Source organism: Elephantulus edwardii, unplaced genomic scaffold, assembly GCF_000299155.1.
Source record: "Elephantulus edwardii isolate Elephantulus edwardi_28Jun2011 unplaced genomic scaffold, EleEdw1.0 scaffold00245, whole genome shotgun sequence".
In the NCBI taxonomy this organism is placed as follows: Eukaryota; Metazoa; Chordata; class Mammalia; order Macroscelidea; family Macroscelididae; genus Elephantulus; species Elephantulus edwardii.
In genome coordinates, this window is record NW_006399995.1 from 3,795,804 (window position 1) to 3,811,402 (window position 15,599).

At 42.3% G+C, this 15,599-nt stretch overlaps 1 protein-coding gene across 1 annotated transcript in view; it reads left to right on the forward strand.

The window, feature by feature from the left end:
- The window catches only part of LOC102857355 (CDC42 small effector protein 2-like), a 35,969-nt gene extending 24,101 nt beyond the window's left edge, over nucleotides 1–11,868 (forward strand). The window contains exons 2-3 of the mRNA XM_006899056.1: nucleotides 7,867–7,968; nucleotides 11,770–11,868. Coding sequence (XP_006899118.1) covers nucleotides 7,867–7,968; nucleotides 11,770–11,868 — 201 coding nt within the window. The remainder of the gene's footprint in view (nucleotides 1–7,866; nucleotides 7,969–11,769) is intronic.
- Nucleotides 11,869–15,599: the final 3,731 nt, after the last annotated feature.

The window sequence follows — 15,599 nt, forward strand, 5'->3', positions numbered from 1 at the left end:
TGAAGTGGATTGATTCAGTGACTGGGGTAATTGGGATGGGAGTTTCGGAGACAGTGCAATTGGCACAGGACAGAGCGGAGTTTAGGGCTGTTGTACATAGGGTTGCTATGAGTTGCAGGCGACTCAACGGCACATAACAACAACAACAACAACTGTTTTGAAAGAATTGCAGACTGGCTAGTGACATGATCATATCTCTATTTTGGGGGAAATCTACTTAGGCACATGGAAGGAATACTGACTGATGAGCAAGAAAGTTGTAAAACTGAAAGCAAATATGTAAGTGGTGAGGCCACCCTAGTGATGTAGGTCAGTGCTGGGGGGAACCTGAAATGGGCTGTGGCAGTGACATGAGAGGATAAAGTGAATAAGGGGAATCTGCAGGACGTAATGTTTTTGAGATGTGAACATATGAGGAATAAGTCAGCGTAAGGGCTCCCCTGAATTACTGGTGCAAGTAGTGCTTACCGAAATAGGTCTTTTGTGCAATAAGAAGCATGAGTTGCAGAAGTAAGTGTGTGTTGGGTTTGGACAAAGGAAGTTTGACTGTTCTCTCTTGACTAGTAAATCTTACTGTAGATGAAGAGTGGTTGGTTCATAAAAGGGCACAGATCTCAGGTGCCAGAGGAAGTTCTTTGAGGAGGACCTCAGGAGAAAATATCCCATTTTTGCTATAGAGATAGTGATAACATTGGGCACAGATGAAAGATTAAAACTTGCTGCACCTCTGTTGCTGCCACCCAGAGACCGAGACTAAGCAGGGAAGGAGGAAGGTGCTCAGGAGTGGAGCAAAGCCCTTAGCTCTGCCCAACACTGCTACTGGACTTTACCCATGTGTGCTGTTCTTAGAGGCTTTTATTTTCATAGATGCAGCAGGTAAAGTATATACAGAATGGCATGAAAAAGGAAATTGCTCTGTATAATTGACACCAATAATGTGATACTTGGGGTGGGCGGGGTGTGTGTGTGTGGTTTTTTTAAACTTAAAATATGGTGCACAAGGTATCTTCTGATAGTGAAGCATGAGAAATAAATGAGTACAACTCTACACAAAAGTAGAAAGAATGCCCCTTGTGTGTAGAAAGCACCCAGACTCGACAGTTAAAGTCATTCACCGACTCGCAGCTGAATCTCCATTGGGTTTCCAAGACTGTAAATAGCAAGGGGGAGATTGCTCATCTGTTAGAGCAGCTGGTGGATTTGAACCCCTCGAGAGGTGCAGACTTGGATTTGCAGCACATCTCCCTGAAGACTAAACCCCTCGTTGTCAAAGTGATACCATATTAGTATCTCTAAGATGTTAGGTGCCAGTTGAGTTACCTACAACTCATAGTGACCTGTGTACAGCAGCCCTGAACCCTGCTCTATCCTGTGCCAGTCTTATTGTCTCTGACACACCTACCCCCATTAACCCAATCACTGAATCAATCCATGTCATCCGGGATCTTCTTTTCTTGTTCTGTCCCTCCACACTCCCAAGGACTGGTCCTGCCTTGCAGCATGTTCAGAGTATGTCAGACGAAGCTACAGAATTCTTGCCTCCAAGGAGCAGCCTGGTCTCACCTTCTCTAGGACAAACCTGTTTGTTCTCCTGGCAGTTCATAGTATATTCAGTACTCCATCACTCCAGCTCAGATGCATCAATTCTCCTTCTATCATCCCGAGTTTGTCTAGCTTTTTGATGCATAGCAAGTAATTGCAAAGACTGTGGCCTGCATCTTAGTCTCTAGACTGACATCGTTGCTCTTCAGTACTTTCGAGAGGTCTCTAATAGCAGACTTTCCCAGTATAATTCATCTTTTGATTTCCTGGCTTCTCATATTAAGAGTGTTGATTGTGGAGCCAAGCAAACTCAATCTGTTAATCTCTTCACTATCATGATGCTGTCAGTCAGCACTGTGGTGAGAATCTTTGTTTTCTTGATGTTGAGCTTCATCCATATTTAAAGCTGCAATCTTTGACCTTCTGCAGCAGGAGCTCCAGATCCTCCTCAGTTTCAGAAAGCAGGGTTGTGTCATCTGTGTAATGGCAAGAAGCTGCACTTCAATCCCAAAAATGTATAGTTTGAATCCACCAGCTTCTCTGCAAAAGGAAGATGGATAATCTCCTCCCATGCAAATAACTGCCTCTGAAAACCCACCAGAGGGTCAGCTGTGGGTTGTTTATGACTCAACAGTACACAAGTCTATAAGATGGGTTGTTTTAAAAACTATGTTGATCTGTGATTGACACACAATATTTAAGAGTGCACATGTTTAAAGGGCAATTTGACAGACTTTGACATATTAGTGAAATCCCCGCTGCAATCATGATAGTGAACCTATTCATCATAACAGTCACCTTTATTAGATTTCTGCCCCTCAGACATCCACCGAGCTGCTTTCTGTCTCTGTATATAGTCTGTATTTCCTATAATTGTCCATAAATGGGATCCTGTAATGTATACTCTTTTGGACTGCTTTCTCTTCATCAGCAGAACTCTTTGAGATATATCTGTTTTGTAGCATGTGTCAAGAATTCACTCCTTTTTATTGCTCAGCGAGGACTCCCCCCCACCACCACCACCACCTTGTTGTGTACCATCAAATTGGATCCAGTTGGCACAGGAGGAGATTGCCCCTCCTTCTCCAGCAGAGCATCTGATGGATTAAAACTGGACGCCTTCAGGATTACAGCACAGTTTCTTGCCTCTAGGCCATCAGAGAGCTCCCTTAGAAAGAAGGCCTTTTTTAAAAAAAATTAGCCTCACCTCAAAATAAATTCATAATTCCTTATCATCATCTAATATCTGATCTGTTTTTATGTTTCCACATTATCCTATAAATGTGGTTTTATAGTAGGTTTGTTCAGATCAGGATGTAAACGTGGTCCACACAGTAGGAAAACCTTATTCCAAATTATTCACTCATGATCTTTAATAAGGGTTTCATTGCAGTGGCTTCGTGGTGGGATTATGTGTTATCCATTCGGAACCGACTCATAGCTGACCCTCTAGGGGGTTTTCAGCAGCAGTAAATCACAGAGAAGACCACCCACCCTCCTCTCATGGGACAGCGCTGGATTCTGACCACCTGCCTTTGGCTTGGCAGCACAGCTCCTTACCCACTTCAGCAATAGTTGTGTAGAAAAGAGAAGAGACATGTTCCCCAGACCCCTCCACTTTACTACAACTGTTCATTCCTCTGTATAAACGCCAGTCTTTTGAGTTTATTCCAGTCTTTGAGTTTATACACAATGACAGTTACTAAGAAGCAAAAGAATCGTTCAGATTTTGACCATGTGAATAAAGCTCCCTATAAAGGATAAAAAAATATTTCCAGGAAAAATGGTGACTCTCTGCTCCTGACAAAGGTTAATACCCATGGCGGCAGAGCGCACCACTTCCTGTTTTTCTGTGCAGAAGCCTCACTCTGGAATTCCCCTGTTGCCCATGATTTAAATCTTGTCTCAGTCGTGTAATATTAATGCAGCACAGCACATATTGCCCCTTTTCAGTGTCCACATTATGCTTGGACAATGGTGTGGTTTTGTTTTAAAACATTCCGTTATCCCTGGGAGCTTGGTGTTCGATTCCTTGAGGGTGGAGAGTTTTAGGAGCCTGATGTTCCGAGCCTTCCTTTCCTTCCTCCTCCGGAGCCTCTCCTCTCCATATTTTTTATTTTCACCCTTCTCTCCTCTTTTATTGAATCTTTCCCATCAGAATTTAATGGTGATCGAATGTCACCACTCTTAATGGAAAAAATAGAATCAGTCTGTCATTTCTTCTCCTTTCATCTACTGCCCTGTCTCCCTTCTGCTCATCCAGAAGACCAGACTTTTCAGGTTGATGTCTCCATTTCTACAGCTTCCAGCCTCTCCTCAGTTCCCTCTGTTGTATTTTCCACTCCTCCGACCACTGACCACCACGATGCTGACTCTTCATCCTCATTGACCATCCCCGGCTCGCAATGTGGCCTCCTTCCTGCTGCTTTGACACTTTCAGTAAAGCATTCCTGCTTTTCCTGCCTTGCAGTGTACCTGTTTAACTCTTCCCCTTGCCTGCTGAATATACCATCAGTATCTCAAATTCATCTGAAAGGATGTCTTAACGTCTTCCTAAAATCTTGTCCCTCCAGTGTTAGCCACCTCAATGAAGTACATAACACTGCACTCAAATCACAAGTATTTCTTTCCTCACTCACCAAATCCAGTCAACAACCAAAAGCTGAAGATTTTATCTAAGTGGACAGCCTCTTGTCTCTGTCCCTTTCTTTCGATCTCTGCCACTTGGGGGAAAAAAGCTCATCTTATTTCCCTTGCATGACTTCCCCCTTTTGACTCCCACTAGCCCATTTTCTGCCTGTAGCTATTGTGGACAAAGCCATTACATACATTTAACCACGACAACCCCCATTTCAACAGCCTTTCAGTGCTTTACCCTTGCTCTAGGTAGACAGGACGCCTCAGTCCTTTGCTTGAACACAAAGCCCATGTGGTCTGGTTATCACCCCCTAAGCGTTTCTGTTGTCTCTACTCTTTACTGTACAGCACAGTTCTTTCAGTTCCTGGACAGCCTTGAAGGAACAATGAGAAGCCTCCACTTTCATAGCTACAAAAAAGGTTAGATTGGATGGTTCCGAGAACCGTCGGTACTGAAAAGAAAGTGTGATTCTCAATTCCCACATGATGGGAGAAAAGACCTGCTGATCGACTCCCATAAAGGTTGCAGCCTAGGAAACTCAGTCATATGGGGTTGCTGTGGGTGGGAATCAGCATGACACACAGCATATTACAGTTATTTATGGGTCTAATTAATTTCTCTTTCCAAGGCTATCTATGTGTAGACAAATCAACAAACAACTAAGACCCGTTCATTTCAGAAACATTTTTTTTGGTGAGGTGGATGCGCCAAGTGCGTCTCCTAACATCATCTGTTGGAGCAGAACAGTTATTATGCAGATGTGGGCAAAGGGGAGCCTCATGCTAGTCCTCAAGCAGACCTCTGCAGCTTTAGGACATAGGGCAGATTCAGACTTGTTCAAAGTTGCTCTCCGTATTCCCAGAGCAAAGAATGCTCAAACCCCCACTAGCTGGGAAGTACTTCTTAGAATTCACTGATCCCTCATCTGTCTGAGTGTGTCCTGCTGCTGAGCGGGTAGCTTCCTTCTGCAGACTGACCGCACAAAGCTGTGGAGGGTGTCTACTGTCCCTCAGAACATAATAACCACTATCCTTTCTGTTTAACCCAGAGGCCTGCCCTTTTCTGGTCATATCTCTTGTGTATCAGGAGCTTAGAAGACTCACTAATAATTTGTCCCATGCAAGTGCTGAGAAAAGTCATCATCTCCGCTGGGGAAGCTAGTTTGTTGGTAGTCAAGGGCAAAGACTAACAGCTGTTGGCATCTTCTGTGCTTACCATAGTCCTGGACGAGAGAATGTAGGAGGACTTCTTTTGGCTTGTGGTGGAAATGCAAAGGAAGGGGATGGATGTTAAAAACCGTAAGCAAAGAAACTAAATTTTATAATATTGTTTTATCCTAATTAATGTGATCCCAAAGAGTATTATGGCTCCAAGAGATAATCTTATGAATCCTTTAGCAAAGGACTTGTAGTAACATAATTTTAAAAGATAAAGGAATGATATATTTGAGGAAATTATCCAAGAAGCTGGACTCTGTGTGGCATCAGGATTGGAGAGAGACTCATCAATAACCTGCGTTACACAGATGATACAACCTTGCTTGCTGAAAGTGAGGAGGACTTGAAGCACCTGTTGCAGAAGAGCAAGGAATATAGCCTTCAGTATGGATTGCATCTCAGTATCACGAATACAAAGATTCTTATCACTAGACCAGCAAGATGAACAGAGTCATGATGGATGGAGATGAGATTGAGACTGTCAGCAGCTTCATCTTGCTTGGATCCACAATTAACACCCGTGGTGCCAGCAGTCAGGAAATAAAGGAGACCCATTGCACTGGGAAAATCTGCAGTTAGGGACCTCTCCAAATTGAGGAGTAATGATGTCAGTTTGAGGACTAAAGTGCATCTGCTTTAGGCTATGGTCTTTTCTGATTACTTGCTGTGTATCTGAGAGCTGGACAATGAAATAAGAATCAAAAAGCTGAACATAGAAATTCCATATGACCCAGCTCTTCCATTGCTTGGACTATACCCTGAGAGAACGAGAATTGAGGCTCAAGAGACTTGAACACCAGTGTTCATAGTAGCATTATTTATCATCGCAAGAACATGGAAACAGCCCATATGTCCAACCACAATGGAATGGATTGAGAAGTTATGGTACGTGCACACAATGGAATGCTGCAGGAGCAGTGATTTTGTAAATTATTACCTAACTTGGGAGGGACTGAAGAGCATTATGCTGAGTGAACCCAGTCCCACAAGAACAAATACTATATAAAACCACTATTGAAAGATAAGTATGGTGGGGATGGAAGCAGAAGGGTGAGGATGTGGGAGGGGGCATTAATCGTGGGATCATGGGTTACAATTTGATGAAATAGTGGGGTGAGGGAAATTGGAAGAATCTGCTTTTAAAAACAATGTATTCGGATTTTGTAAATAATCTAGTATAAAAAATAAAGAAGCAGTGCATGAAAGAAAAAAGACTAACACAATGACTGCAGTAATGGCCACATGCAGAGTTTATGAGGCTAGGGCAGGATTTCATTCTGTCATGCATAGACAGCTGTGAGTTCCAACACAACAAAATCATTTTAATTTGGAAAATAAAACAATATTAAAACAGATTGATATATGAATGTATGGGATGCTAATTAAACTTTTGAGCATACATTGGGAAGACAAAAGCATTTGAATAAAAATCATTTCAAGAAGTGCAGAAATAGTATGTTGTGAACTAAAGTTACTAGTATCCTATTGTTTCAGATATTCTCACATGTACTTTGTTTTTATAACATTTAGAAAATTTTGTTCTAACTTTGAAGAGCTGTTAACTGGGATCTCTCGGAAGATTTTTAGTGTTCATTATAAGAGCATACCCACATTTCCCTTGATTTTGTTGACATTTAAACAGTAATAGACTCTTTGAAGGAGAATCAGCGAAGATAAGCAGAAGTCATAATAGACCACCAACCCAGCCCTGGCCACTAACCTCTGCCTGTTAGACTGCAGAAACTTAGACCGGTTCTGTAATCAATGAAACACGGCAGCAGTACCTCAAATGAGGAGGTGGAACACCTTTTTAATAATAGCAGGTGCTCCAGCTGGTAGCTGAAGTTCCTAGAAAGCAGACTCTGGCATGTGGTTGGAGTGGCTGTCGGGAAGGCCCAGCCTGGTGGTGGAAGTTAGGCTAGAGGTTTGTTACCTTGGCAGAAAAGACCAGGAAACAGTGGGTAGACCAAGCCCAGCACTCCTCCATGCAGAGTGAGTGACTGTGCTCTTAAGTAATAACTTGACATCAAAATACAGTCCATTTGTTAACTGAAAGGTAGAAAGTAATGTGTAATAATATTTAAAATGAGTGTTAAGTTCATGACACACAGTGTTTATTGCTGATGAAAATTGGTAATAAATTATGTTTTTACATTTGTCTCAGTTCTTTAAATTGTTTCTTTAAAAAAGAAAAATGTAAGTGGTGGTTATTATTATTATTATTATTATTATTCAAAGTTTTAAATGCTAACCTATTTTTCATTTCCAGCCATTTTCTTGTGTGTGTGTGTCTGTCTGTCTTTAGAGATTTTATCATAAGAAGTAAGTATGAAAGGCCAAGATTTGGTATTTTTCTGTCTTAGCCAAATTTATCAAACTTTTGCACCCACTTATGATTTATGATGTGTAATACTTGAAAATAAGTGTTTTATTAATACGTTTTTCAATTCTTTGTTATCCATATTTTAGAAAAGGCGGCGGCGAATTGACCGAAGCATGATTGGAGAGCCGACAAACTTCGTGCACACGGCTCACGTCGGATCCGGAGACCTGTTCAGTGGGATGAACTCAGTAAGTGTATAGTGGTGACATGCGGGGCCCGGGCCCTGCCCTGCAAGGCCAGTGAGAACATGTCTTATGATGATGATAATGTGCCGAGTAAGTTTCTAGTTAGCATATATGCATATAGGCTCTGAGTGCTGGAGAAGTACATAAATGATGACAAACTAACTCGCAACTAAAATCAGCATTTGCCATGTTACATGTTTCCGGTTTTTGTACGAAAGCTTTCTGTAGCTCCCTTTCCTCTAAATAAACACTTTCTGTTTTAAAGGATTTGAGTTCAGAATGGAGGTTAATGCCCCTGAATTTTCCCTACTGTCACCCAAGCACTTGGATATCATCCTTCTAATAATATTTTTTGGGGGTTTTGTGATCTGATGATGCTGTGGGTAAGGCATTTGGATACTAAACAAAAGGCCAGGGGTGTGAGCCCACCAGCCACTCCATTGGAGAAAGACAGGGCTGTGTGCTTCCGCAGCCTTACGGTCCAGAGGTCTTACGTCGCAGTTCTCCGCTGTCCTGTGGGCTTGCTGGGAGTTGGGAATTAACTAGACAGCATGAGTTCAGATTGAGTTGAGTTCAGTTAGTTGCCTTTTACAAACTTTATTATATTTATCTATAAAATAGATAATCGATTTATCCAGTAATGTTAGAATATTTCTGATTTAATTTTTCTAAGTTCCGTGCTCTTGAACTGAGGAATCAGATATGTCCTCATCCTTTCAGGACTAAGTAGTAAAACATTATCAAAACTGAAAAATCAGAAGAAGGAACATCTCCTTGTCTTTTAGACAGAGCTTTCAGGGATAATAGAGTGTACATTTTTCACCTGACCCCCTCTTATTCCTTCATTTTTATCTAAGAGAAAAATAGAGCACTCTCAGGGAGCCCTGGTGGCCTAGTGGCAAGAAGCTGCACTGCAATCCCAGAGGTATGCAGTTCGAATCCACCAGATACTCTGCTGGAGACGGAGGGACAATCTCCTCCTGTACCCGTCAGACCCGATTTGACGGTACACACAAATAAAAGGGGGCGAAAAAGGAAAAAAAAAGAGCACTCTCACAGAAGTATTGCCAAATAGGAATTCTTATCTGGACTCTGCCTTGTTCACTTTGCCCTGAAGCCAGTGAGCACTGAGGGCCTGTGGTCGCTTTCCTGAAGTAAGCAGGAGTGTTTGCCTTACCCAGAGTGTTTGGGACCAGAAAACCAGGAAGGCTTTGTAAACACAAACCATGACCCATTGTATACCCACTCAGAGGACAGCGTTAACCACAGCCTCACAGCAGAACAGGGACTGCGGAGGTAGGTGGATGGACTTCCTGGATACTGCAAACAAGCTTGTCATTGCAGTTACTGGGTAAGCAAAGGAATGGCATTTTTAGCTTTCTGGAAAGGAAACGACATGTTTGTTTTAAATCTGTAGGAAAAGTACTTTGTTTCACTTGACTGGCTTTGTGGAAGTATAAGAGGTGTCTTGGTGCTGTCAAAATATAACTGAGTTCCTTTCTTTCCTGGATCAGCTGGAAGTGAGGAAACCAAATGAGACGCTGTTAGTTTTGTTACTGTGGTTATGATGTGTATACAGTGAATGGTTTCAGATTTGTTATGTGTATGGTTTGTCTTTTTCAGCATTACCTGTCTTTCCCCCTACTTAAACTGTATATAAGAAATTAAACTTTTGAGTTGATGATGTGTATAATTTTTTTCCTTTTTTTATAACATAATATCTTTTTAATTTTACCAAAGGGATACATTTATAGGCAGGTTGAGCACTATGTTAAAGCTTTTCCTAGACCAGCCCTGTTTTTTGTGTGTGTGTGTTTGTTTTTTACTTTTTCTACTAGTTTATTTACAAAATTCAAATTCAAATTTGAACAAATTCTTGATGTTTATAAATTTTTAAGCCTTGTTGATGCCCATTTCAGAATTTTTTTTATGAGTCCTAGCCATTATTTGCTTCCCTTTAAATCTGTGGTGGGTGTACTTTTTTGCTAGTCTTAAGTTTAGGTAGAATTCTGTGTCTGCTCAAAGCTCAACTCCGAGGCCGCAGCCAGGCAGGTCCAGGCCGCCTTCTCTGTTTGCTGAAATGGATTACACACACACACACACCCACAACACACACACTCTACACACACCCCCGTTTCTTAAGGACTGGATGGGTCCATACAGACTTTCTGTAGTCCCCTTATTACATCTAGTGGCCTAGTCCATAGGGAGTTGAGCTTTTAACAAGGCTGCACCTTCCACTGGTTCAAACCCATCAGCAGCTCTTCAGAAGAAAGCTGGCAGTCTCCGCCCATACCGTTTACAGCCCCCAAACACCTGCTGGAGGGTCAGCTCTGATTCTACTCCAACTCGACAGCAGTGAGGTTGAATTTTAATAATAGAACACTGTTGTGTTAGATATTGTTTGCCCAGTATAGATACTTTCATAATTTCATAATTTCTCATTTGATCAATATTAAATATAAATAATACAGAAACAACACTTTCTCAGATGCTATTGTAGTAAGATGTTCCACATAAGTAAATTTAGCAGATTAGTGTACTTGTGAATTTCTTTCTTTCTAGCATTATTCCAAATTTGACTGGCATAATTTGGAAGCTCTGTTGGCCTTGTATTAAGAAGCTGCACTGCATTCCCAAAGGCACATGGTTCTGCTCCACCAGCTACTCTGCAGGAGAAGGATAGAAAGTCTTCTCCCATGTGATTTACTGCCTCTGAAAACCCACTGGAGCTGTGGATCAATTCTGACTCTACAGTACACGATAACAGCAGCATTATTTTAAACTCAAGTTTTTTAACTTTATTGATTGAGAACCATTCATCGTAAAGCAACTAACACATCATGCATTTTCAAATGGCAAGTGCCCCGTAGTACCTTCTAAACCAGTGATGGCCATCCACCTTTCCCAGCCCCAGGCTCCTGGAAGCGTGAGGCCCTTTTAGCCAATTCCATGACACTGGACTGCCAGGTACAGGCTTGCCAACCCTTCTCACCTCCAGTACTTTCTTGCTATTGGTGGTCCTTTCCTGAGCCATCTAGCCTGGTTCCCTGCTTCCCAGCTGCCTTTAGTCTTTATCTACTAAGATTGGAGCAATAATGATAAAATAAAAGCCATTCACCGCTTGCAGATGACTTTCTGTGCCTTATTGTCAGCAGCCAGGTTGTGAGCATCCACTCCGTGATTTAGTCCTGTCCTGCAGTCTGGGGATACATTTAAAAAGAAGAAAATCACTCAACCGTCATTATTTCTCATATAAGAAAATACCCCACATATGAATGAAGCCCAGTGTTTCGTGAGAATAACTCACCCAGTTATGACACCAGTGAATACATAAACTTGGACTACAGTTCACCACAGTTCAGATCTCTGGACTCCCTGTGACTGTCAGACTGTGTCATGTATACACATTTTACCACGTGGGCTTCGGAGAGGTTTACCTTTTTCTGATCCTATTTCTTTTCACACTTGTTTCTGATTTTGGTTTAATGGAGGTGGTCATGTGTGGATGCTGTCTTGCAAATTAAGATTCTTGAGGTTGAGAATGTTGAGATGTTACCAAGTGCTTTCTGAATTTTACAACAGGCTTTTAGTAACTGTGAAGTAGAAAAAGGAGAGAGTTGAAAGAGTAGTGGCCAAAAATGTTTCAGTTACTAAGCCCACACCAAAAACTTTACATTGAAACGCACTTCTGAAAAGAACAAAGCAGCTTAGTTAAAATATTGGGAAAAGGATCACTTATTTGCATTTGACCCAGTTTCTGGCTTCCTTTTTTCACCTTCCTCTGTTCTTGTCCTGCTTTAGGTTAGCTCCATTCAGAACCAGATGCAGTCCAAGGGGGGCTATGGAGGTGGCATGGCCGCCAATGTGCAGATGCAGCTGGTGGACACAAAGGCCGGATAGCCCTGGGAGCTGCCTGTGAGTACTGTCCAGACCCCCACCACAGACAGACCCTCACCATAAATAGCCCCTACAAGTCACCTCCACCACAGACACCCACACCACAGATAGCCTCCCACAACAGACACCCACACCACAAATAGACCCCCTCACCACAGACCCCTCACCAATGACAGCCCTCCGCACCTCAGACCCCTCCTCACAGACAGCCCTGCACATCAGACATCCCCATCACAATCAAACCCCCACCACAGACAAGATCCCTCACCACAGTCATCCCTCCACAAGAGACACTCCCACCATAGACAGACCCCCACCATAGCAGCTCCTACCACAGACTTTCCTCGACACTGGACAGTCCCCACAACACACGGCCCTCACCATAGACGGGCCCCTCTCCAAAGATTGCCCTTCACAATAGATACCCCCACGGTAGACAAGACCCCACTGGAACAGATGGGCGTCTATAACAGGCAAACCTCACCACCATAGACAGGTATGTGAGACTTCAGCTGAAAAGAAAATAGTTTATTCTCTCACTAATTGTGAATTTAGGGGGGTTGGGGGGGAGTATCAGCCAAACCTTTCAGAAAATGACCCTGACCAGTATTCACTTCAAGTTCTTTGCGTGTGAGAGCTTTAGGTCTTTAGGCAGTGGGTAAAGAGTACGCTTCGGCTGAGGTTATGCTTCTGTGGGTGCCCTAGTGGACAGTGACAATTTTTCATTATAAACTTAAAAAAATTAAAAATATGGCTTTTTTTAAAAGGGCAAATATTTTCTTTTTTTTAAAAAAAGAAGAAGATAAATCTTGAAAACATGAAGTAATTTTGGGTTTTTCTCTTGATTTTATAGGTCATTATGAATTCCTGTATTTTCTCTTTCCATTACTCTTTACATTTTTTGTCTTGTGATTGCTTTTTCTTCTTCTTTTTTTAATTATAAAAGAGAAGTGTGCTGCCGTCCTGCCTGCCCTCTTGTGATCGCTCCCGTGAACCGTCCCTGTTCTGCTTTGAAGAAGCTGTCGTCGGATGCGTACTGCGTTCCCTTCGGCCGGCATGCATGCCTTCGGACTCATGGACAGAGTTCTTTGGATTGTGGCTAAATTTTCAGTTTTTAAACCAATATGGACCTGATCTTAGCATGATTTTTTTTTCCTTTGTGAATGCGCACACCATTCTTTCCCCCACCCCCATTTTAAACATTTCTCTTTCCACTTCCAGCCTTCCGCCTTATGATTTTATCAGTAAGCAAGGATCTACTAGTATTTGTCAGCTTGTCTCTGTTTATGTATATTTTGGAAGGTCTGAGACCCACAAGCACAATGATCCTTTTCGTTCCTTTGAAACTTCAGGAGGGTGGATCTTGGCATGCTTTCCTGGCTGCCTCGTACAGGAGCCCACAGGGGGCCAGAGATGAGTGTCTGCGCCACCATGAGCTGACAATGCTGCTGCTATTAGATGAGAAGGTTTAGCTGTGGCGCCAGGTCACGTGGGTTTCACAGGAAAAGAGAACTTGTAGCTTATTTGGAAGTATGACTTTTCAGTCTGTTCTATTAGAATGGCAATAAAAGAAAGCTTGCATTCATAAGGCGTTCATTCTGTTGTAAATGTTCCATATATTTATTTTGAGAGCAAGGACCTGTGATGTGAGGGCAAGCTGTGGTTTGTATCTGCGTGTTGTGGCTGTCGGCTCATCCCGTCTGATTGTGAGCATTTCCATCCTAGTTGCTGTTTATTTCTTTGTGTAGTCATTCTCTTCTCTTTTTACTTGGTTGTTTTTATGTTTAATGCTATGGCACCTAATCGTTCCGAGTAGCAGTGTGTTCAGCTTCCGGCCTGTGCTAACTGCAGGCTTCCGGAGCAGGTGGTCCATATATTTTGGGGGCCACACAAGTTGCTAGAGCAACACACTGACCTGGCGGTTTGCTTGCTGGAGAACAGCCTGATGGTGAATCTCTGTGGTGTCAGTCAGAAGCCTTTGCTCAGGTTCCAGAATAGGTGTTCCTTCACAAATTGTGAAGGATGTATTTTAATACTACACAATTTCAAATATTTTCTGTAGATAGTTCTCCTTCCCTTAACATGAAAACATTTAAATCATATGCCTGATTCAGCCACCTCTAACCACATTTGACTGATTAACATTTCATGCCAGACCCAGAGCTTAGTTGAAAATTGATTTAGAGGCTATGAAGACAGGTAATTAATGAAGAGATAGCAATCATTTTCCTTTCCGCCTTTTATTTATCCTTTCCCCTCACCCTAGTGCCAGTTTCTTGTAAAAGGAAACGGCACAAATTGTTAAATTTGCAAGCAAAACATGGAAGCATTTCCCTGTTATCGTTTAGAAGTTTGTTCACTGGTACTTTGCACACACATTACTGTATCCTTGTGTTTCTGCAGTTTGCAGCCTTCACTGGCGTCAGTGCCAAGCAGATAGAGTCCAGGAAGGGGGTTTGGACTCTCAGGAGTCCGTGGTTAGTAATCAAGATAGATTCTTATTAACCTCTAAACTGTAATTCACCTGCTGTCATTAATCCACTGCGTGGACTGTGCACGCTGGAGTTTGCCCGAGTTCCATTGTCATTCCGCCCGGCAAGAATCCGCTTCCTGCGGGGGCTGCTGTGTGCAAGCTCCTTAGAGGATGAGCTGCATTTTCTGATGCTGCTCAGTCTACCCCTATTTTCATTTTAAAATTAGCACAAGTTTTGCACTTAACACTCCCAGAACAACAGTAAAAGGAGCTATGGTCCCCTCACCTCACTCAGTTTATGATTTGACTTTGTTCTTATTTTCCAACCTGCTATCGTTTTTGCTTCTCTAAGGACCAAATATACCAGCCAGCGTTGGGGGCAGGCCAGGGCTGGGCTCCTCAGCCTGGCGTGTCGTCCACCGCCGGGCTCCCAGGCACAGTCAACACGCTGTGAATGGCAGTGCACTCCAGGCCTCCTGGGACCGTGCCAGTAAATGCAAGAAGTAAGGAAAATACCAAAAAAATGTTAAAATACTACCTTGGATAGAAATTTTTTGAGGGAAGTCTGAGACTATTTTAGTGTGTGGAAGGAGGTCATTTTCCCACATGTGTAAATTGGACTAATTCTCAGAGGGTCTTCTTACCCCTGCAATAGTGTATCTCATTTTTAAGTGGAAGCTAATTAAAGAAACCTCAGTTCATCGGGCTGTTAATATTTTGGAAACGAAGGATAACAGGAAGGGAATCCGGATGAGACTCAACGCCTCCTGTGGGTTTTGTTAACAGTGATCTGCATTAGCTAAAAGAGGTACTTTTCCAAGGTGCAGGCGCGGAATGGTGCCAATCAGCATGAAGTGGAAATGTTAACTGGAGGATTTGGGTTCAGCATTTCCAAGCAGCGTTAGCAGTGGGCCTTTAAAAATTCTTTGTGAAGTACATTTGCTTTCACGTTTGTTACTAAATTATAGCAGTTTAATTACAGAGAGCAAGTTGCCTTGATTTTGTTTAAAATGAGGTCTGCTCATACCCAGAAGATAAAAATGGACATATTTTTATAATATAAGCATACTTTTTTTGTACATGTGTGTTCATTCTTGAATAAAGTGAGTTCAGTGTTGGCTTGTAGATATTAAAAAGAAATATTGATTTTGATTCAATAAATGTTTTCTTTCAATCCTGTTTTGGTGTTTTCCTTTCTTTTGATGGACTGGTTTTTCTTCCAAGAAACCATTTACTGGAATTCAGGTAGAGCACCTTTTTA